This window comes from Leuciscus leuciscus, assembly GCF_965113295.1.
Source record: "Leuciscus leuciscus genome assembly, chromosome: 3".
NCBI classification, from domain to species: Eukaryota; Metazoa; Chordata; class Actinopteri; order Cypriniformes; family Leuciscidae; genus Leuciscus; species Leuciscus leuciscus.
In genome coordinates, this window is record NC_138727.1 from 17370091 (window position 1) to 17393971 (window position 23881).

The 23881-nt window shown below is 37.2% G+C and overlaps 1 protein-coding gene across 2 annotated transcripts in view; it reads right to left on the bottom strand.

Moving 5' to 3' along the window:
* rapgef2a (Rap guanine nucleotide exchange factor 2a) overlaps window positions 1-22224 on the bottom strand; it is a 47134-nt gene extending 24910 nt beyond the window's left edge. The window contains exons 1-3 of one of the 2 annotated variants that reach the window (XM_082164653.1): window positions 20131-22224; window positions 1123-1193; window positions 974-1030 (exon numbers count right to left, since the gene is read on the bottom strand). In XM_082164653.1, the coding sequence (XP_082020779.1) occupies window positions 974-1030; window positions 1123-1193; window positions 20131-20214 (212 nt within the window). In that variant the 5' untranslated portion in view covers window positions 20215-22224. The remainder of the gene's footprint in view (window positions 1-973; window positions 1031-1122; window positions 1194-20130) is intronic. The other variant, XM_082164654.1, reaches the window with a different exon arrangement.
* Window positions 22225-23881: the final 1657 nt, after the last annotated feature.

A 23881-nucleotide genomic window follows, 5' to 3' on the forward strand; every position in this document is an offset into this window, starting at 1 on the left:
AAAAATGGGGGGTAAAAGGAGGAGGAAGTACATAATTGGGAATGTTCCAGATTTTGTTGAGCTAGCATGACTTCACTTTATATACTTTTTATTTACTTGAACAGTCAATATAATCAGGTAATGTTCATTAACACAGCAATTCATTTGCAATAAAAGTAAATGTTAAGTGTGAACATGAAGCTTGTATTTTTGTTAAATCACAAATTATTCACAAGACCCTGTTTATTATAGAGCTCTAAAGTTGTCAAAATCATCCTTAATCATTTCTGGTTACGCGTTACTGATATAATGCCAAACAAGTGCATGTAAACAGTCCCTTTTTAACACATCAACAGTTGAAAATAGATACTTCGACATGCCAATGAAGTCGAAAGTTTAAATATAACAAACTTTACAAACCCAAGATCAGCAAACTATTTTATCACACTTGTCTCATAGCAACATGTATACCGTTTAAGTCATGTGGTTTTACTTTTCAAACAGTGTGTATTTTAATGTTTATTGCCTGGCCCCATGTGCTTCCAGTCACAAGTTCTGTAGAGTAATGTTTTGTTTTTTTTACTCAAAAATATATTCTGTGGTCACTGATATTGAGTCACTAATAATGTTGATGAGCTTAACTTGTAATGTACCCGAACATTGCTTTAATTACTTTAACAGTAACCCAAGCAAACAGGGGCTCCTGAACAGAATGTTTCATTTCAACAGGCAGAGTGTGTGTCTATATTCAAAAAGCCTTTAGAAGCTTAATCCCGTCTGTAGATGGACGTTACAGATTTAAATGAAGCGAGCACTAAACAGATGTCGGTGTGTGTTTGTGTCTGAGACAGAGGGAGAGTGAGCAGATGTGTGTGTGGACAAAATCATCCTCGTGACTTTGATGTAAACCTCTGATAAACTGACCTAGATAGAAATACATTTTCTGACAGCCTTTGTGAGAGTGTATCGAGTGTGTGTGTGTTTGGATACTCACTAGTATAAAACCTCATTAGCTTCATGCTGTTCATATCGAACTGTCTCACACATCAACCTGCAAATGAAATAAACAGTGTTAAGTACACTTACTCTGTGATAGGAATGAAAGTACCCTCACACACATAGACACAAACAGTGGTCTCGTACCGGAGCTGGTGTTCCCTCAAGTTGGACAGTGCTTCCATGCCATGGAGGTACGAGTACACAATCTGCAGATCCTGCAAAACATATACCAGGTTACAATCACACTGCGTTACATGACTCCACTTTCCATTAAAACAGTACAAATCGGTAATTGGTTATTTATCACAAAAATATAACATTTAGCTCTATAAATTCTACCCTATTATTACATGCTGGATTCCTTAAAACTGTGACACCCAAGTCATTTAGACTCAGACAGCACAGTATGAGGACAAGTAAATAATCTTTTTCTACATGTTCTAACTTTTTACACAAATTTGTATCATTGACTGCATTTGTCCAGATCAATAATTCAACCATTAAGTTATTGTAAGACAAAAATATAATAATAATAATAATAAATGAACATTTATGAATATTTATTTATTTGACATTTTTTCCCACAACATTGAACATTTAATTAGTTTATTCTATGTTCATTACTTAGTAACAGAGCTGTAAAAATGGCAAACTTGGACAAAAATTTAAAATAGTTATATTGAGAATGACAATTTTGGCATTCCAGCAATAAACCAATGAACAAACACAACACATACATACACAAACATATTCATGTACCCTGATTAAACCCCTTACAAGTCATTTAAAACCTGCCTGCACGTACACCAAAGCACCAGTAGGAGGTGCCCTGTATATGGGAATATGCACACAAATAATAAATACACACCATACACCAAACACACAACCTTCCTTTAAGAACTATTTAGCTCCACCCATCCTGAGTTACGCAATCAGTGTTTAACAAGAATGGAATGTTTGCAAATACTCTATTTACTCCTTCACTTTCAGGTCTTTTTCCTCACTTCTGTTTTTTTTTCACTATACTTGTCATTATCCTGTTCCTCTTCTGATAAGACGAAAGACAATCTGGATGTATCTCACATTCTAAAACGCAAGTGCCCATCTTCCTGGAAATCACATACAGATATGTTAGACATGCCTTATTCCCCAAAATGCCATCATGTCAGGCAGCTCATTAATAGTCCCAAAAAACTGCTGAACAAATCATAACAACATTTATAGTAGAGCTGCATGATTCATGCATGATTAATTGCAAATCAATAAAAAAAATTTTTTTTAAATAGAGATCATGATTATCAAACGATTCTGAATAGACAACTAAAATAACATAACATAGGCCTATATAAATAACCACATTGAGCTGAACTAAAAACTTTTATCCCAGTACTTCTGTGACAATTTGAATTACCGGTATTGTAACAGAAATAATGATACTGTGGTTAAAAAGACTGTTTGTGAAGCCGTTTCATACTGATTGATACATGTCAACATAGGTCTGAATGCTCACTGTGATCATACTAAACTTGTCAAAGATTTCATAGATATAGCCAAATAGCAGTCATTTAGAAATAAGATTGCGTGAGTGTTTGAATCGAGATTGTGATCTTTTAACTCTAATTTATAGCTAGCTACCTGAATAACACAACTTTTGGTTTAATGGCAAATACATTTAAGATTTGTACCACAACACATTGGTCAAGAATTTACATCTTTGTTTAGTGTTTCTGGTCGAATAGATCCGCTTCCTCAAACGTGTTTCTGTAAATAAATTACTGATAAGGAAAATCTGTGAAAGAAATAATTTCCTGTTCAGAGATTGTCCTGTTGATACAGCTGAATGCAGCATCACACTTACAATGAGATTATATGAACCTATTATGCAAGAGCATATAGAATACATCAAAGAGGAAAGAGCTATGCAGCAGATATAACCACATGAATGCTAATATAGAAATCCTTTATCACACTTCTGCAAAAGCGAGAAAACAATGAGAAGCAAAAACCTCAAGCAAATTACAAGAACCTTTAAATGCAATACTTCATAACAGTAACTAAAAAGTGACTAAAAGTAAAAAGCTGCCAAAACATGTATTTTTGTCGAGATTTGTAGCTTGATTTACATACACCTCAGGTTGCTTAACACATTCTTAAAGGGCAGATCACATGGTCCTGTCGACACAGGTTTAGGTCGGTCACCCATTTGGCATTTCCTGCGATTTGGGATGATGCGATTTCAAAACTTTAACGTGATGAGGACATATTGGCTGCATATGGAGGTTATGAAAGCTTGATATACATTCTGACATCATAAAATGAGGTCCAAATAATACAATATCATATATAAACATTTAGACGAATTTCTGATACTTCTTTTTAACGATTTTACATCATAATGTTACATTTAATTTGTCAGTTCTAACAACTGCTAATTTCCAGGTTTAAATCTGACTTCGATTCCCAGATGTTCAATGTGGTCTCATTATATGTGTGAAGTGAAGTGCAGAGACCATTCAAGGCCAGAACATTCCCACATATACCATCAGCTCTCCACAGTGAGTTCACTCGAACAGGACATTAGAGGCGTCACTCTTTCTTCCTCTCCTCCCTGACATTCCAACGTCCTTTCTCATCGTCTTTGACTTCCCTTCAACCGATCCATCGCTCTCATCTGCTCTCACTACATTCAAATAAAAGTAGATTCAAACTACCCAATAGGTTCCAGTCAGGGGTGGTGTGCTGTGGTCTGCAATTGGTTGATCTGAGTAGAAGGGCAGGAATGTTTATTCTTGGACAATGGCATTTCCTCCTTGAGAGACAGACACGTACATAGAATTCTGATGATGGCAATGGACTGAGTCCTTTGAGTCAGGAGACCAAGGTCACATTTCAGTTAGTTGAAGAAGTCCTGACCACTGGATCACTGAATCAAGTGAAAAAAACTAGAAACTACTTTCTTGCACACATGCTGGCATGTCCCATCTAAAAATATGACATGCACTTTCATTTTCACTTATAAAAGTACAACTTTTTGAAACAAAAACAAAAAAACTTCAGGCTAAATGTGTTAGTGTAATTAGTTATTTTCCGATAAAATATAAATAAACCTACAAATGAAATGATCAGGGAAAGAACATTATTGCAAAGTAATTACAATTTATTTCCATGCTCTCACAGCCTGGCATCAGAAGTTTCAAATCCTTAAACTAACTCCACACAGGCTTCTCAGATGCTCTCTAAATCTGAAAAATAAAATCACCCATTACAAACAGCTTCAGTTAGCCCTGAAGAGACATGAATAAAGTACACGATCATATAAATCATATATGATTTTAGTGCTGGATGGTATACCGATTCCGCTTATCGATTCTAATTCTTATTGACTCCCAGTTTCTATTCCAATATGGTAAAAATAAAATAAATGAAGTCAAACATTTAGATATAACACTAGAGTGTAAACAATGATTTCTAAACAACGATCGATTCATTGTTAATAATAAAAACAGAGAGTGAGTGCCAAATTGACTGAATGCTGACCACGAAATGATTGATTGCCTTCAGCTAATTCACACCTGCACGATAAGTGGCGCTGACCGAGAATACCTTTTTCCGTACGCATCTCATTTGGCTTTAACCTCGTCTGCTGCACAACACACAACAGTAAATTAAGATAAATAAAGTTTGGTACTACACGAAACAATCTCGAGTGCGATCTAAATTGGATTTTGATTAAATAATGGGCAGACTGCATTATTAGTGGTTTTATAAAACGCTACACCTGCTTAGCATAAGCATTTCTTATTCTAAATAGTTATAAAAAGACACGGAGTCGCATGAAAAACACATACAGAACATACACTCACCTAAAGGATTATTAGGAACACCTGTTCAATTTCTCATTAATGCAATTATCTAATCAACCAAATCACATGGTAGTTGCTTCAATGCATTTAGGGGTGTTGTCCTGGTCAAGACAATCTCCTGAACTCCAAACTGAATGTCAGAATGGGAAAGAAAGGTGATTTAAGCAATTTTGAGCGTGGCATGGTTGTTGGTGCCAGACGGGCCAGTCTGAGTATTTCACAATCTGCTCAGTTACTTGGATTTTCAAGCACAACCATTCTAGGGTTTACAAAGAATGGTGTGAAAAGGGAAAAACATCCAGTATGCGGCAGTCCTGTGGGCGAAAATGCCTTGTTGATGCTAGAGGTCAGAGGAGAATGGGCCGACTGATTCTAGCTGATAGAAGAGCAACTTTGACTGAAATAACCACTCGTTACAACCGAGGTATGCAGCAAAGCATTTGTGAAGCCACAACACACACAACCTTGAGGCGGATGGGCTACAACAGCAGAAGACCCCACCGGGTACCACTCATCTCCACTACAAATAGGAAAAAGAGGCTACAATTTGCACGAGCTCACCAAAATTGGACAGTTGAAGACTGGGAAAATGTTGCCTGGTCTGATGAGTCTCGATTTCTGTTGAGACATTCAGATGGTAGAGTCAGAATTTGGCGTAAACAGAATGAGAACATGGATCCATCATGCCTTGTTACCACTGTGCAGGCTGGTGGTGGTGGTGTAATGGTGTGGGGGATGTTTTCTTGGCACACTTTAGGCCCCTTAGTGCCAATTGGGCATCGTTTAAATGCCACGGCCTACCTGAGCATTGTTTGTGCCCATGTCCATCCCTTTATGACCACCATGTACCCATCCTCTGATGGCTACTTCCAGCAGGATAATGCACCATGTCACAAAGCTTGAATCATTTCAAATTGGTTTCTTGAACATGACAATGAGTTCACTGTACTAAAATGTCCCCCACAGTCACCAGATCTCAACCCAATAGAGCATCTTTGGGATGTGGTGGAACGGGAGCTTCGTGCCCTGGATGTGTATCCCACAAATCTCCATCAACTGCAAGATGCTATCCTATCAATATGGGCCAACATTTCTAAAGAATGCTTTCAGCACCTTGTTGAATCAATGCCACGTAGAATTAACGCAGTTCTGAAGGCGAAAGGGGGTCAAACACAGTATTAGTATGGTGTTCCTAATAATCCTTTAGGTGAGTGTATATCATCGTAATTATATAGGCTATTTATTTGGCTTCATGTTTCATCTGTAGAAACGTTTCTCTCAGCTGTTTATGTGCGGAACTCAGACAGGACTTATGATCACATAATATGATTGAAAACTCGATCGAATGAGCTCGACTCATAACAGACACGCACAAAATAAAACAGCACTCTGTACGTTGTTTCAAGCCCTTCAGATCGCATAATTCAGTGGAAAATGAATAAAAATGATACTCTGTATAAAGAATATACAAATAAATCTGTTCTCAGACACCAATGATAACAAGAACTCAACCTTCTCTTCTCTCTTCCAGAATACTTTTCTTCAATGTTTATCAAATCCAAAATTATAATTGATTTTTGATTCTCAACCTTACTCCTCAAAGCCCCAGTTGGCCCACTTTGGACCATGGTATTTGGTGGGCCAAACCACCCCGGCCGTTGGCCCTGAGGATGCCCGATCAAGCCCCGGAAGTGGAAACGCGACTGGCCCTGGCATGCACTAGCACGTTCGCTTTTGGACAGTGGAAACGTAGTTAATGATTCCTCTGGGAAACTCAACTAGCTTCTGTTTTCTGATTGCATCATGTACCACTGACAGGCTTTTCAAAAACTTACTTTTCATACCAACATTTTTTTAAATCTGACCAATTTTATTTGATATTCTAATGAACCCCCAGAGCGTGCTTTCTCTTTAGAGCTCCTACATCTGTTAACATCTTTCAAATCAAAAGTTCTGCATAGTCTTAAAATGTACCATTTTGTTAAGTCCCACAACCACTCATCCTCCATCTGGAAACTAATATAGCCAAATGACTTGTACTACACAAGATTAACAACTATTTCCTTTTAGAAAAAACCTGTTCTGCTTTGTAGTTGAGAGCACCATCAGTATCATTTTTCATCCGATACCCTTTTTTTTAATTTCTCAGTTTCGTTATGCCAAGTATGTTCCTCTACATGAATCAGTACACAAGTTCTTCTTTATCCTCATTCCTCCTTGCTTTCCTGTACGAATAAAAAATTATTCATTCACACAGCCACCTCAAAACCAAACCCAACACATGCTGCAGAGAAAGAAACTTTACACCCACTTTCCTTTAAGTTCTCTCACAGTTTGTATGCACAGGTGTAGTAAAGTGTAATACTGAACACCAATTATAGAACTAACAATGAGTCAACTAACCACACAAATTAGCAATGAATATTACTAAATAAGTGTAACTCAGATGCAGCCACTGTTACAATACGCAATGATGAACAAGGGCTGGGCGATAAAACGGTATCTGTATTTATCGACGTAAACCCTTGTCGGTAACGATATGAAAAAAGCTCGATATAGCGCACGATATTTTCATTAAAATGCACGCGCATCGCCCGAAGATCTTAAACACCCTATCAGATGTTTTGATAAATCAGTGTTACCATTAGCCGCGTTTCCACTGTCGGGCCAGGGCCGGGCCGTGCTAGTGCGTGCCAGGGCCAGTCGCGTTTCCACTGTCACTTCCGGGGCTTGATCGGGGCTTACTCGGGGCCAACGGCCAGGATTTCTGGCCCGTCGAATACCTTGGGCCAGAGCGCGCCAGCTCGGGCTAGAGGAGTGGTTACGAACAGAGGCGGAGTTCACCTGAGTCGGGAGACGGCAGCGCCGGATGATTCTGTCAGCATTAAAGACTTTAAAAATAATTTAACTCGCGTTCATGTTTGAATGCCTTGTGTTTGTGATGCAAAAGACTATGCGCGCTAACCATTACCATAATAAACATAGTAAACGCTTGAAGATACGCATAGTAAAAAAACATAGTGAACGCTTGAAGAAATCAGACTAATCATAAAGGCTATCACAGTCATGTTTTTATTTTATCTGTCAGTAGCCTACGTCTCGTCTCATTATACCGGACTATCATAAAATAAAGCAACTTTTTTTTCGGGAGCTTCCTCTGTTTCTCTGACTGAAAATATCTGTATTGGAGTCGAGAGAGTGCTAAAGCTCCTCAGGTCGTATTTTTGGTGGCATATATTTGTAGAAATTATCATTCTTTCTAAATGTGATGTAAATATGTCCTGTAACTACCAGATAAACAGTAACAGACGCGACTGAAGTAGTAAGTGTGTCCTCTTTCTTTTGTGAAATAGCCTAGACCTAACGGTAATTTATTTCTGAGTGACTAATGTGCAATTTTGACATAAATTAATTCATTATGATCAATGTATCACTTTTTATTGTAAACCTGTGGTAAAACATCGATGCTTGGGTTTTAAATATTCAAGTAAACAACAAAAATGCCAGCAAACGGCCGCTTTTATCATGTTTGTTTTCAACGCTGTTTCCAGTGATTTCTGATTAGTTTTCTGATAAAACTTCCATTTGTTGGTGATAGTGTTGTCACGGTACCAAAATTTCAGTATTCGGTACCGATACCAGTGAAAATCCACGGTTCTCGGTACCAATTTCGGTACCAAAGCTTAATTTAGATTAAATTTACATAATTATATTAAAGTGTATATCACAAAGATGGAAACTGTAGTATTAAAAACACTTTACAATAAGATTCCATTTGTTAGATAATTACCTAACAAAAAAAAACAATAGTTATATACTGTCGCAATTATTCTCCTTTAGGGGTTAATTTAAAAATACATTTTTAAAATCAAAGTTAACATTATTTCTGTTAACATTATTTAATGCACAATGAATGAAGTGAACAAACATGACCAATCAAGTGTTTTGTATTAAATAACATTCACAAACATTAATTAATGTTGTAAAAATATATTGTTCACTCAATGTGTTATGTTAGATAACGCATTAAGTGATGTTAATGAATGGTATCTTATTGTAGCATTACCAAACTATACAGGAGATAAAATGTTTTATTTGACTTGACTATACTTTTATTTAATCCAAAACTGTATTCATATTTAACTTTAAAAGGGCTTTTTAAACCTGCTAAGAGTTATCCAGCCAAGAATAAGACTAGAACTGCTTTTCTGACGGACTGATATTAATGACGGCTTTTTATTTCTCATCTCCATAAATATATCTAGTAGTAAAGCTAATGCAAGGGCTAGAAATCAATTAATAGGCCTATGTCACACTTCCTCGTCGTCATGGAGAGCGCAGTTCGCACAAGCGTTTGTACTCCCGTGGCGTCTGTCGTTGCTATGCATCCATGAACGCACATGGAAAAGCGAGCGCGCCGCTTCTATTATGAGCGCGCTTGCCGCGCGCCATTTGAAATAACGTATCTGCACGCGCAAAAACATCAGCACCACATCAGCAGCAGCACCGCCGATCGCCATCAGCGCTTTTATGAAGAGGACGCAACTGCACGCGCTTCGGGCATGCACGCGCATCAAGTACCGGGTTTGAGAAAACCTGGTACCGTGACGTTTAAAAAAAAATTAGTACCGACTTGGTACCGAAGTACCGGGTCTTTTGACAACACTAGTTGGTGAATGGGTTAGTGTGACGTTGTTCCAGAGAGGCGTGTTACGGGCGTGTTTTAGTGAAGCGCTGTGGAGCTTCTGGCCCGACCTTGGAAACGCAGGCCCGGTGCCATTAGCCCGAGGCTATCAGCCCGGCACGGCCCGTTTAAAGCCCTAGCCCGGCCCTGGCCCGACAGTGGAAACGCGGCTATTGACAAGCACACAACCAATAAGATCTTAACAGCCAGGTTGCATTGCTCTCGTGTTCGGTTGCGTCACCGCATTGACGTCCCAATATCTCTTACAGTTTTAGAGGTTTGTATTGTCCTAGGGGTGTAACAACAATACACGTATTCAACCATTCGGTACAAGGCTTTAGGTTCGGTGCGCATTACAAACCGTACTACACAGCGCTAAGAGATCCAGTAAAGGAAGCATTTGAATTTGCCACAGAAGTAATAACATTGCTGTGAGATCTACTGAGAAAGATTCAAATTTCTCCATTATTAACTGCCTGCTAAAACTAATATAATTTGTTGTTTGCCTTAATAATGTAGCCTAGATAAATAATAAAAATAAAAATAAACTGTTGTATGAATTCAAATTTTTCTACTTGTCTTAAAAAAATTTAAATAAAAAAAGGTTATAAAATGTCAATAGTTATCGATACCGAACGATATGAAACATATCATGATACATTTTTTATATCGCACAGCCCTATGATGAACATATCTGAAACCATAACATTATCACTGCCATATACCATGGAAAAGCACAAAAAAGCACCATGGCAAACCCATATTTTTTAGGCATGTACCATGGTTGACCATGAATCTTTGAAGTACTCGAGGTACTTTAGAGTATGATTATATAAACCATGGTCCCAAATGATTGTCATATCCAACCATCTGAAATGATTGTAACATTACAGCCACAGCACTTTTTTGTAAAGTGCCCATTTATTTACAATGAACATCTATACAAGTATTAATTTATAATGAAGATCTGACAACAATGAAGAGCAATACATTATCGACTACGCATGAAATGATCTGATCATTAACACTGAGGTAACAGAGTCTAAACAAGTGATGTCTTTTTTATTGCCCAAAACAAATGGCTATTTATTTAGCCATGAGAGAGCTTTGATGACACAACATGAGGGAAAAAAAGTGTCCGTGTATTACTTGTTTAGAACATGATTCAGTGCTTTCCCTATTAAGGGAACCGACCCAGCATTTACTGTTTTTCAAGTTGTTTTCCTAAGAAGGTCCCTGTGAAAATGCAAACTGAAAATGTACAAATGAAAACTAAAAAGCCAACGGTTGCCCAGCATCTGTGTTTGTGCGGTTTCTAAGTTTCACAACGCATTGTGTGTAAAGCGTGAAATTCCCTCCACCCCGGTGTCTCGATGGCAGGGTCAGCACTTGGCAGGTGGGACAAACCATTATAGCCAGCTGGGTGAACAAGAGGGGGAAGGATTTAACAGCAATGCCACAAACGAGAAATGAGTGCTGCTAAATTGAGTAAAACATTGTCTGAGCAACAGTTCAGATGGTGAATAGGCCATTGTATTGCTTCAAATATCCATATGCATCCTGTACACGTCACATACATGTTGAATAAGACCAGCATCTGTCTAGAAGGACTACATAAATTCAGATTCTGACCTCTGACCCTGAATTACTCACATTCCTGTCAGCCCATGAAAAGCACACTAACATGGAGGAACTAGATCGGTTAAGATGTGGCTCTGTGTTACAAGGACGGTTGTTCATTCAAACTCAAGTCAGAACAGACAATATTTGTTCTTTTCTTTACGGCATGTTTGTAATATTTAAAGTAAATATGTAGGCCTACATGTTTTATGTTAAACAACACTCTCTCCTATATCAGCTTGGCTTGCAAAGCAAACTACAAGTCAGTCGTAAATTCATTCTCCAATAAGAGCAAACATTTGATTTGTTGAGCATTCCAACCAGCCCGAATGCAACTTTAATTACTCTTAATGACCCTGGTGTAACTTTGATTCTGTGACTGTGTAAACATCCACCAGCAGGCAATACCAAATATGAAGCAATACTGCTCTGGTTCATGTCTTTCCATAACATCCACAAACTCCTTAAGGCTATCAGAGAGGTGATTCACTCACACAACAAAACAATCAGGCAGACCACAAAGTAGGTAATGTTTTGAGTAGCCATTTCTCTGAAACATCTAGATCCCACACTTAAAGTGAGGGCCTGTTATACTTAAGTAATGAAAACAACCGCCTTCACATTCCTGCTATTAATTTGACTAAACATGCATCATTAAAAAGACCGTGCAGTAGACTAAAAACAGTCATGATTCTGCTAAAAACGTGTATTGTGTCCGTGCCCACATTTTGACAAGTAAGGAGTTGGTTTATCAGTGCTGATTAATGCACAGGATTGAGAATAACATGCAAGGAGGAGAGGAAAAGCTGATAAGACATTATTATTAATACAGTAATGTGTACTAAAGCACTTAGCAGCACTGACACATCACTTCAATAAAGGGAGAGAGGAACAGAAAAACGTAAGTAAGGATCAGGGAAATGACTCTCACTCCCCCTCACATGCTCAATGGGCCTAACTTGGGTAAAAAACGGAAACATCCTTGTCTAAAAATAATCCAATTCAGCTTCACCTCTGACCTTCATGATGTCACCAAAGCTCTGGAAAAAGAATAAATGGATCACAGCTGAGAATTTGGCCCCAGTCACAAATATAAACATTTCCAACCCATCTAGCAATGCTTTTTTTCTATTAAGTTTCTGTGAGGTGTCCTTCAGAACTAGATATTCATAGGCTCTGAGCCAATACAGGGCATATTGCTCAGTACGCAACACTTGCTATATTTCCATCCAAAGTTGCGAATTTAACTTGCGCGCAAAATTGTAATATTGTATAAAACTTTTGCGTCATTCCCTGATAAAAGGTTTTTCAGGTACAGTAGCCAAGGTTTATCTAACATGCAGTAAGAAATACACAAATATGGAATAATCAAGTGTAAAAAACAAAACACTAGTCTTCACTGTGTGAATTCAAACGGATTCATATTAAAAATACAAAAGTGATTCAGTCAAAAGCAGTGAGTGATTTTTTAAATTAACATTAATGAAACAGACAGCAACAGTTTATGAGGCTGCTGTCCCTTTAAAGTCGTCATGACTTATACTAGTCGTCATAAATGTACCCCATTTACTTTGTTAGCGCACATTACTAGTCTTGTGGTGAACAATTAACCCGTGCAAGTTAATAAACTGAAAAAAATATTAGTTTGTCGTGGTAATCTTTAATAAAAATCTGAACATTTGCTTTAGCTCTGACGTCAGTTTTATGGCTTGGGTTGAATATCCTTAACCACTCCCCTCCAACTAGTAAATCTAATAATTAGGCATTATTTTCAGTAGGAATAACAATAGCCATTTACATCATTTATATTTTGTGGCCAATCAAGAGGTTTTAAATTCAGTATTGTGATATGTACAAAAGATAAATGAAGAAGTGTTTTTATTTTTCTATTTAAAACTCAAAAACATGCGAGTCTGCGTTTCTCAAAAAGTCATTTCAGAAGGTCTCACTCACTAATGGCTGATTTGCTACAACACAAAAACAGGAGGGAGGAAATGAAACCATTGTTTTGAAACTGCAAGGCTAATGCATTTCGGAAGAATGCAAATCCGTTCCAAAGTCCATTTTTTTCCCACAATGCCAAAGTAAAATTAGACAGTATAAACATTGTTCTTTCCCCATTCAGCTCACAATAGCAAACATTTTCACTACAAAATTGTAAATTTTGTGATTAAAACAAATCAGCGTTTTAACAACTGTAGGTGAAACACAAAATTCAGTATAGTATTCTATTCAGAGCAGACATTGGATCATTGGAGAGCTCAAATTCTTCAAAACCTTCTTGTTGTCTGTTCTCAACTTTCACAGCGCCTCATAAAAAAGCCTAAAATTAGCATAATGGACCAAAAGTGATCCGTGCAGACAGATTATTATTTATTTATTTTTCTGAGATTTGATGCGTTTCCAACACATCAAGCTCAAACGAATTAGGAAACTCAGACAAACAGATGTCTCACATTTAATCATCATGCAGATGAAACATGGCACTTTTATGGTTCAGAGGAAAATAATTATGAGATCTGTGTGGGTAGCATTTGTGCGTGGCACAATTTTTGGTAAATGGAAGAAATGTACCAGTTGTCATAATTATGGAACAATGATAACTTGGAAAGCTCTCAAGCAGATGTATTAAAATCATTTTCGGACAGGTTTTATTTGTACAACATTGACGTACGTCATGAACAACATGCTTTTCTCGAGCATATGAACCGAATCAACTTTATTTACAACAAAAAAGAAAATATGGAATAGATTAATTTAATTTAGGAAGAACCTTTACGAAACTGGCAATTAGGCAATATTAAATCAAACAATATAAGAAAACGTCTGGACAGGAAAAAGCTTTTACAAGCTAAACCAACAACATTAACACAAAATTAGACTGTGCCTCTCAGTCCAACTACTACAGCATCAAATAAGTCAATATAATAATATTTATTATATAAATAAATAATTCAGTTGAGGTTTAGAAACAATTGTTTATTTTACACTTAATATTTTAAATTGTATTAAAAATTGTAAGTGAGAAAATCAACTGTGACAGTTGATGAATGTGAAAAGTTTTTTTAAATCAGTTGATTTATTTTTTATTCTTCCTCAACAGGCCATATTCAATCTGTAGCTTGTATTTGAATACATTTAAATAATCCCACGGATTACGCAAAAAAGTTGGCGAGGCCTGGTTGAGCTGTGCTAGAGAAGATGAAGAGTGTTATTGCTGTTTTTCCACCCCAAGAAAAAGTTTATCCTAAGGCTGATGAAATTAGGTGTTAACATTTATTTTAAACAATGTTCCTGAACATTATAACGTCAATGTTTGTCTGTGCGGTGCACATTTTACAGATAACTGCAGACAGAGAGTACAATGCACAAAAGCTTCTCCTGAAAGACGTAGCCGTTCCAATTTTGTTCGGGACTATCTGTTGTTTATGGATCACAACTTTATTTGTAGTTGTGTTTTCTATTAACAGTTCCAATTACAAGTTTTTATAAGTTTTATGTAGTTGCTATGATAGCTATGATGTAAACGAAGGGCAAAGCTTTGCCTCAGCTTGCCTGTTAACAAACATGACAGTATTGATGTAGTGTTTACTTTAGCTTTTGTAAGCACTTGCTTTGCTCACCGCCCCTTAGGAAAATTATCCATGATTTTGTGATGCCAATCACAACACACTGGGCCAGCTAACCAATACCAGCACATTCTGTATTTCAGAAGGATGGGCTTCATCGAAAACGATGTGTTTGACCCAGACTGGGGAGTAATAATGGGACTGGGGATGTAATATAAAATATAGCCTATGAAAAATAATGCATTTTTGAACAATCAAGCATGAAAACATATTATGGTATACCCCACAAAAAACAAAATCAAGAATTCATAAAAGGGTATAATAGGAACCCTTTAAAGACTTAGTTTAGTCTCTAGAACGTCAACCTCAATTAAAGTCGTTTCTGTTGGTCTCTCGTTCCCTCTTCCTCTCATTCTTCTACTCCTCTCCTATCTCAGTACATCTCATTCTTCTGTTCTTTTCCTGTTGCTCTCTCAGCAAGCATACAAAGGCAAGGGTCAATACAGGGGGAAGTAACACCTTAAAACTCTAAAGAACCTGTTGTGTACACACTTTCTCTAGTATGTGTGTGCTCATGGACGTAACAGGCTTATAAAATTAATAACTGGCCAGGGAACACAGACAATTGGTTGCACAACAGAGGAAAAAATGGTCTCTGGTGAGACCAAAGCTTCAATATCCTGAAATGTTTACAAATGGATAATAGCTAACGGCACACAAACACACTTCTTCACACATGTGCCGTGCCCACACACACACACACCACAGACATGAGAATGTTCTGCAGAAACACAATCAGAAGTAAGGTGCAGTGTGGCTTTCCGGTCTCATTGTGGGCAACCATATACGAGACTGAATATATATATATGAGCCTGTGAAAAAAGAGTGCAGGAAGAGAGAAAAAAAACATGAGATTGAGAGATGTAAAGGCAAGACAATTTATTATAATGTGAACTAGGATCTTGTTATAGTCAGTTACATTTTTTACTTGTACAAAATTATACAAAGCTGTATATACTTTTTCATGCATTACATATTAGTATTAAGTATTGACTAAAACTTTCACCTGTGCCACACACTTGAGGCTATGAACATACACCAACTGCAACATGGCATCTGTGCAAATGCTTATAGTAAACAAACAAAAAAGAAACCGGGAAATTGCTAAAAAATAAAATAAGCCAATGTAGCAAGCTTGTTCTTAATGGAGAACTACTAGTCCTACATCAAATAATTTTGGCAGCTTATGCAATTATTGTATAATCTAAGTTGCTGTCCTTCCTCCCACTACTGCTGTGCTACACTACTATTCTGAGGGTACTAACTAAACTAGATTACTTCATAATTATTTGAGTGCAATATATTACACCCGAATGTACGTCACAAAATATGTCGCTAATTCCATTTCATCACAACTTTAATTGTATGCAAAGTGTTAAGATCATGAATGAGAGTTAGGCTACATGTAAGGAGACCAGTGAGTGTTGTTTGACCAATTAGGCCCTGTTTACACATGGTATCAAGATGCGTTTTGTTCAATCGGATCACAAGTAGATGAGGGAGACATATTCGTTTACACCTGGTGTTTTAATCCGTCACTTTTGTCCACTTTCAACCACTTCTGTCGTGTCTTAGAGGGGAGGGTCTATGTGTGGGTAAATATATGGGCTTTTTCTGATCTTTCAATCTAATGGACAAAATAATTTGCACAATTTATATGAAAGCGGCTAGAGATGACAGATAAAAACATACAGAGAGCAGCAGCTTTCGTCTCTGCTCTGATAGCCACAAGACCGTGCCAATCGCTGTGAGTGCATTTTAGAAATCAGCAATGGTGAGAGAACATTGTGCTTGGTACGTTTTCCGCCTTCAAACCAAATTTGGCCTGTCTGGTTAGTGCGCTTCCCAACACATTAGGTCAGTAGGCGGAGAGTCTTTTGTGGCTGTTTGAACACATTCGACCACATGAGCATTTACAAGAAAGCAATCCGGTCGAATGCGTTTTCGACTATCTCTGGAAGTGGTCGAAAGTCAACAAGCTCAAAATATTTTAGACCCTATTTACACCTCCATTTAGCACAGTCCACTTGTGATCCGATCAACCAAAATGCATCTTAATACCAGGTTTAATCAGGGCCTCAGAAATGAGTTGTTGGGAAACCATCATACATCCTTTGAAGTAAAATTATAAGCCAAAAGACTATGTAAAAATAAAATGTTATTAATTGAACTGCCAAAATAAAGAAGAGAGTTTTTTAATTTTTATTATTACTACTTTATTATCATTGAAATAATAATATTATTTCTATTATATTATCAGGACCCAGCGTTTGAGAGCACAAAGAAGTGTTTGGAAAAAAATACATGCAAGTCCGACCCAAATGTTTAATGTCCCGATTGTTGCCACCTATTTGCATTAGTTTATTGTTGCTTTTATGCATTCGTTATGCAGCAAAGTAGCATACTGCTAGTGACACGAGAAAGCAAACTGATATGTTCATGCAGACAACAGAAATATAAATCATGTTGTTTTTGCACACCACGCAAGCATTTGAACGTCCGTGTTTACTACAGTATGTGCGTCGTTGTAAATCTGTTCATCATAAAAAAATCCATGTTTTATTCAGAAGACTTGGATTAGACCACTCGATTGATTATTTTTATGATGCCTTTATGACATTTTTGGATCTTTTAAGTTTTAGAGGAATAGACTTTAAATGACGCGACCGAAATCTCTCAGGTTTCATAAATAATATCTTCATGTGTTTGGTAGTCAAATCGAATAGGTTTGAAACGACACGAGGGTGAGTACATGATGACAGAATTGACATTTTTGGTTGAATTATACCTTATACAGTAAGCTGAGCCTTGGATAAAACTAACACCTATATCACAAATCTTATTTACCCCAACATTACTTTATCTTTGCAATTTTATGTCGCGATATCTCGATATAACAATGTAGTTACACCCCTAGTTATAGGCATACACTAACCCATCCTGGTCCTTGACCAAAACACTACTTTAACGTGGTAATCAGATTGACATTAATAACCATCTGAAAAACCTAGCAGCTTGTGGACTTGCCTAATTTATCATTGTGCTGACACTAATCCAAGGTGACTTACAAAAAACTAATTAAAAAGCCCACTAGATACCGCGAGTTACAGTGGTAATAGCTCATGGATCAATTCCTGCCATATTTAAACACACAACTTTTTGGTTGCTTGCCCACATTTTTAACTAATAGGTTGCAGTCAGAGGCACAATGTATTTATTTAATTATAAAAAAGTTAGTATACAACATCAAAGCTGCAATAATGTGTTAAGAAGGTGTTAGTGCTTATCTCTTCATTTATTTCACACTGGGGCAACTGTCACAGGCACAAATTCAAACAGTGGCTTTTGGGTTTCTCTCAGCTTGAGACCTCTGTGAGTCGGAGGTCCCAGGGGCTGATCCGTAATCCTTCCTTGGTAACAGAGGAGTCATATTGTAGCTTAGAACATATCACACTAATTATAAGCAAAATATAAAATCCTTAAGGAACTGCTTTATGTCTTTAAAGCAGCACACAGGGGCCTGGAACTGAAGAGCCAACACTATAAAATACATTCCTCACATTCTTTTGATTCATTAAATTCCTGGGCTCAAAACTCACAAGCCAAATGTCCCACACACTGTGACACACAGAACACAAATGTAGTTTTATGTGGCCACAGATAGGAGGTTCAGTGTGCTTAGACATTCAAACAATGCTGGTAGTTTACAGAGATGAAACTCTAATGAGCTTGTGGTCCGGGGTTAAATGGCGCTGTGACATTTGTTTATTGCAGCTGGTTTAAATGAGGATGATCTAGTCTGGATTTCAGGGGATGGTGAGGAAATACTCCCTTCCGACAGATGAGTAATACGCTTCTAAAATACCACAGCAACAAGCCTGATGAGTGTGTGACTATATTAAGCAATGCTTTAAAAAAAAACTGTGGGCTCTGATTACGACAAAACTGAGCATAGATGTGGAACAAAACAGTAAGTCGCTTGACTTCGTTTTGCTTACATACTAAAGGGACACCGCAATTCCCAAAAAAATAGGTAGAACTGGAACTCTTGGCGCCTTTAAACAAGCAGGTCTAAATTAAACAATGTATCCAACGTCTGAGCCCACTATGTGACGGAGACACTGTTTCATTTAGACATTTTAAGTCAACTGTGTATAAAAATGTCTACAACTGCTTATTCAACTCAAGCTGATTTACAATGTATAAATGCAACAATTAAGTCACCTTGGCTCTTGAGTAGTATATAAACTGTTTCCTTGACGTTTAAGCGATTTAAGTCAGCTTTTGTTGTATAAATCGTTACAGAAACAATTTCCTAGCTGTTTAAACTGAATAATACATTTTAAGACAGCTTGAGTGGTACAACCCGTTTTCTTGAGACATTGTAATAAAGCTTCAGATGTATGAATCGTTGTCTTGAGACATCCCCCAATCCATCCCCATCCCCCCGTTTAAACTCAAAGCAAGTTGCACTGACCATTATTTTGTCTCAAGATGCAGTTAATTTAGTAATGTTTTTTCAAAGGCAAGTTTATAAAAACTACTTAGCTGTCCTAATTAAACTAACATGTAGCCTAACAACTAATCCTGGCTTAATCTAAACCTTGTCTGTGAAACCAGGCCATTAAGTCAGCTTGAAACTGGTTTCACAGACAGTGCTTAGACTAATTCAGGATTAAGCCTTGGTTCAATTAGGGCATTTAAGTAGCTTTTACAAATGTGTCTTAGAAAAAAACAACATTACTGGTGTGTATCTTGAGTCAAAACAATGGCACTGACATATTTTGAAATATGTCCATGCAAGTTGCTTTCAGTTAAGATATCTCAAACATGCATTTTACTCTGGGACTAGACTTAAGCCTTGTCTGTAAAATCAGGGGAAACTCTTAAGTCAGCTGGGATTTTGTAAATAGTTTTTTGTTTTATGAAACAGACTAACGTTACTAAAATACTGTAATTCAGCTTGAGTTGTAAAAACTTTTTTCTAGTTGTATAAACCGTTGTCTTGAATTGATACGTTTTAAGTCAGCTTGAGTTGTGTAAATTCTATCCAACAAAAACGGTTTATAAAACTCAAGCTATCTTTCTCTAGTTGTATAAACCGATTTACGGTTACTTTTAAATCAGTTTAAGCAGTATAACCCTTTAAACGTTGTAAGCCAGCTTGAGTTAAGGGGATATATCCCCTTGTCTTGAGACCTTCTAAGTCAGTTTGAGTATACAATGCTTTATTTAGAAATTCAACAGTTTTCCAAAACAATGATGGACATTATGGCTGTTGTGTAGCAGCTAAACTAAGTAAATAATCACATACAGGCTATGTCTAGGCATCATTGGTACAGTTGTTGTCTCTTACCTGTTGCGTCCTGTCGGCAGGATTCTTCATGATCGCGTGCCGAAAACTATTGTCCACATATGACGCCATTCTGTCCGCGTGCATTCACATGTAACAAAAGATCTCCTTTGTCAAACCTCGTACATTTCCCCTAACGCTTCCGACTCATTTTAAGCAGAGCCGTCATTTGTAAAACCCCATAGGCTACGTTCTCTAAAAGACAAAAATATCTCGAAGTGGGCCAATTTCCGAGCCCCGGGCTAGAGTTGTATTCAAATCAGGGGTAACAGTAAGTCCTCGCAGCGGCGGCGTACAGGGGGGCAAATATGTAACGTTACACCTTTAAAAGTTTACGGCGTTCAATAATCTCTTTCCAAGGAGTGCGTTAAGACGACAGCCTAACAGAATTCCGTTTTTGCCGAGTAACCTGAAACAACTATAAAGCAACTAAACACGTCCACAAATGTCTGAGCATTGTGTTGTGTGCGGATAGAGGTTCACGGGTATACAGGCGTAAACTCTGTTGTTTCGGGGTTGCTGTTCATCACTCCGCGTCTGGCAAGTCTCTTCAGTCGTGTTAAAGGGGAAGCCGATACTAAACGTCCGATAATCCAAGTTGGAGAAGTTTAACAAATTGACGTGCGTCCATAGCGACTGTGTGACGGACACCGGACGGACTGGCAGGCGGGGTGAAACTGGACCGGTGACAACGCAGTGATTCACAAGAGTTGAAAGCAAGACATTAAATGGCCGACCTCTAGCGCACCCAGTGGACAAACAAGTTCAGACTAACTTTGAGGTAGCCTAGATCTGTGGTAATGGTGCACTGCGGCGACCAGTGGAAAACAACGAGCGTTACAAAACCCGAAAACGGCTCATTTTTTCCGACTTAGAGAAAAACACAACTGATCCAATACTTTAACTATTTGGAGCAATAATAACAATCAGATGTACATGACATTTACCTAAAAACATGGGAGCACAATGAAATATGTGGCACAGCAACTTCAGCAAGAAAAAAATTGCTTTTTTGATCTATTAGCCTATTATTCATTTAGGCTAATATTATTATGGTTCTTATTAAGTAGTAGGCCTGTGCTGTGCATTGATATTGATATACAATTTTAGACAGATGTGAACATTTTAAGCAACATGCTTAAACTTTTACTGAAGCTATAATTTGGTATAGGCCTAAGTGTTTAAGGATAGTTAATATCTAGTTTACTGTTATGATATTTTACTAAGAATGAAAGAGAGTTTTATAGAAGTGGAAATGTGCCAGTTGACAGATTTGCTCAAGCTTCTGATTGACCAATACCAAAAACGACCGGCAGGTCGAGCTAGATAACTGTAGGCTACATTGAGAGACACTATGTGTAATGGAGGGGGTCCCCAGTCCCCAACAGCCGCTCGCAAGACACTAGAGGTCCATGGGGGAACTGCAGAAGGTTCTATCACCCTACAATCCATCACGCTCAGTTTAAGGTCACACAATTCTGGACTTTTGGTAAGCAGCCTACCTAGGATATCTAAGTCCACTAAACTGGAGGGAGAACATGTTCGCATTTGGCTCCTATAGGAATAGCCTTCCTGATGATGTTTAGGGCTCAGACACACTCTCCTAATTTAAATGAGAATGAGACTCTTTAGCCAATCATTCACGCCTAATGCACATCATAACCTTGTACTCCATTCAGATGTAATGCACATGATTATCTCTATTGCTTGAAATGTTCTGAACAACAGAAGCAGATACGCCACTAATTATTTTCAAATTGCTTTTCTGTCTCTACCTTGGGAGGCCCGTCTCATAAGAGACTAGCCTACGTCAGCTCCAGTTTGGATCCAGCCTCTTACAAAGGCTTCAGATGCCCCAACACCTCTGAAGAGACGACACCATCTCCTGCGAGGACTTCAGCTTAATCAAACCCTGAATCAACACGCACCAATTTTCTATAATAGACTATTGTAATCATTATGATCACAAATTGTAATAATTGCTTTAATGAGATATTTTTTCAGCTCAATAAATGATATATAGCCTAGCTAAGTGCATGATTTGTTTAGTAGTCTTATTATCTTACTGTACATTTTTGACATTTGGACAATACTTTGACACAGTCACATCTGATAACAGGCAACTCTAAATTGTAATGTTGAAACATGCATTTTTCTGTAAAGCTGCTTTTTTGTTTTGTGAAAAGCATCATACGAATAAATGTTTGAGCTTGTGATAGAAATGACAATACCGAATAAATGAAAAACATATTTACACATATTATTATTGTAATTCCTATATATGATATTATATTATAATATATATATTTAAAAAATATATATATATAATTTTAAAAATGTGTAAAATAAAATAAAAATGTACTCAGGATTTATATTCAGAAATTAACCAAACATTATTATTAAAGTTTATTAATAAATAAAAAAATCACAGGATGTACTCAAATTAAATAATTTACATTTGAATTAATTTACATATTTTAAAATGGGGTTCAGCTGATAAAGATGGGAACCCCTGTGCAATCTCTCATGTACATTAATCATATTTACAATGTTTGTACAGTATTTAACTGTAGTAGTACATATGTCTTCCCAGAAGTGAACTAAATTCAAAGCCCTTCAAAACCTCCCTCAATAAAAAAAAAAGTTATCTTTTAATATTCTAAGTGAAACGTTTTTTTAGCGGTAAAGTTAGTCCATAGCCATTTTACAGTAATTAGTTATAGAACAATAGAAATACAAAAGTCCACACTTACATAAGTATAAGCAAAATAAATATGTGTGTGTTTATAGGATTGGCTAGCCAAATTATGGAAAATATCCACACAAATAGGCCTAAAGCAAAAAATCTGGAGAGAAAAAAACAACTTGTCAAGAAATTAGAAGTGACACAAACATTTTTAAAGACTCATTAAATAAAATGTAATGTTAAAGTTATAACTTAATGCGATGTTGTAGCCTGATAATTTTCAAGAAAACAACAATTCCCCATTGCGTCTTATTAAAGTCATACAGAATTGATCAGGATCCAGTTATGCACCCAGACAAAAACAAATCACACATCACGCACACCTCCACAGATGTGATGCAATGCATCAATTTCATAAACAGGGTATTTTAAAGCACTCACACTGCAGGTACATAGATGGAAAAGAGGATTCATGTAAATCATGAGGTCATGAAGAGTAAGATATCTACAACAAAAATAGGGAAGCATCAGAAACACGCATGCATAAGAGCGAGGGGATGATGAAAGGATTGGGGTTTGAGAAAAAACAGGGCAGACAGAAATTCTTCGGAATGTGTAACAGTCCTAATCAAGTGTCACCAACATGTGTGTACAAAGATCTATATAGGGCACTAATTACGGCCATGACGATGGGTGTTATATGTCTGTGACTAACACCAAGTGTGCTAGTGTTCTGTTCCCTTAGCAACAAAGAAGTCCTGAAAATATTGCTGTTTTATCTATCTAATCTATATGGCCAGATGGTTAAAGCTACGTTATGAAAACATGGGTGTGGGTATATAAAGTATCGGTGTGAAAGTATATAGGTGCTTGTTTGCGCTATGATTTATTGCTGCTTTTGTATGCTTGATGTTCATGTGTTATTTCAAACCTTTATTCATCCTGTAATTTACATCCACAATCAATACTAAACAACATACAAAATCTAATTGCGTCATCCTGTATATGCCAGCAGCACTACACCCACCTATACTGTATGTGTTTTTTTCTCTCTATATCCTCCTCTCC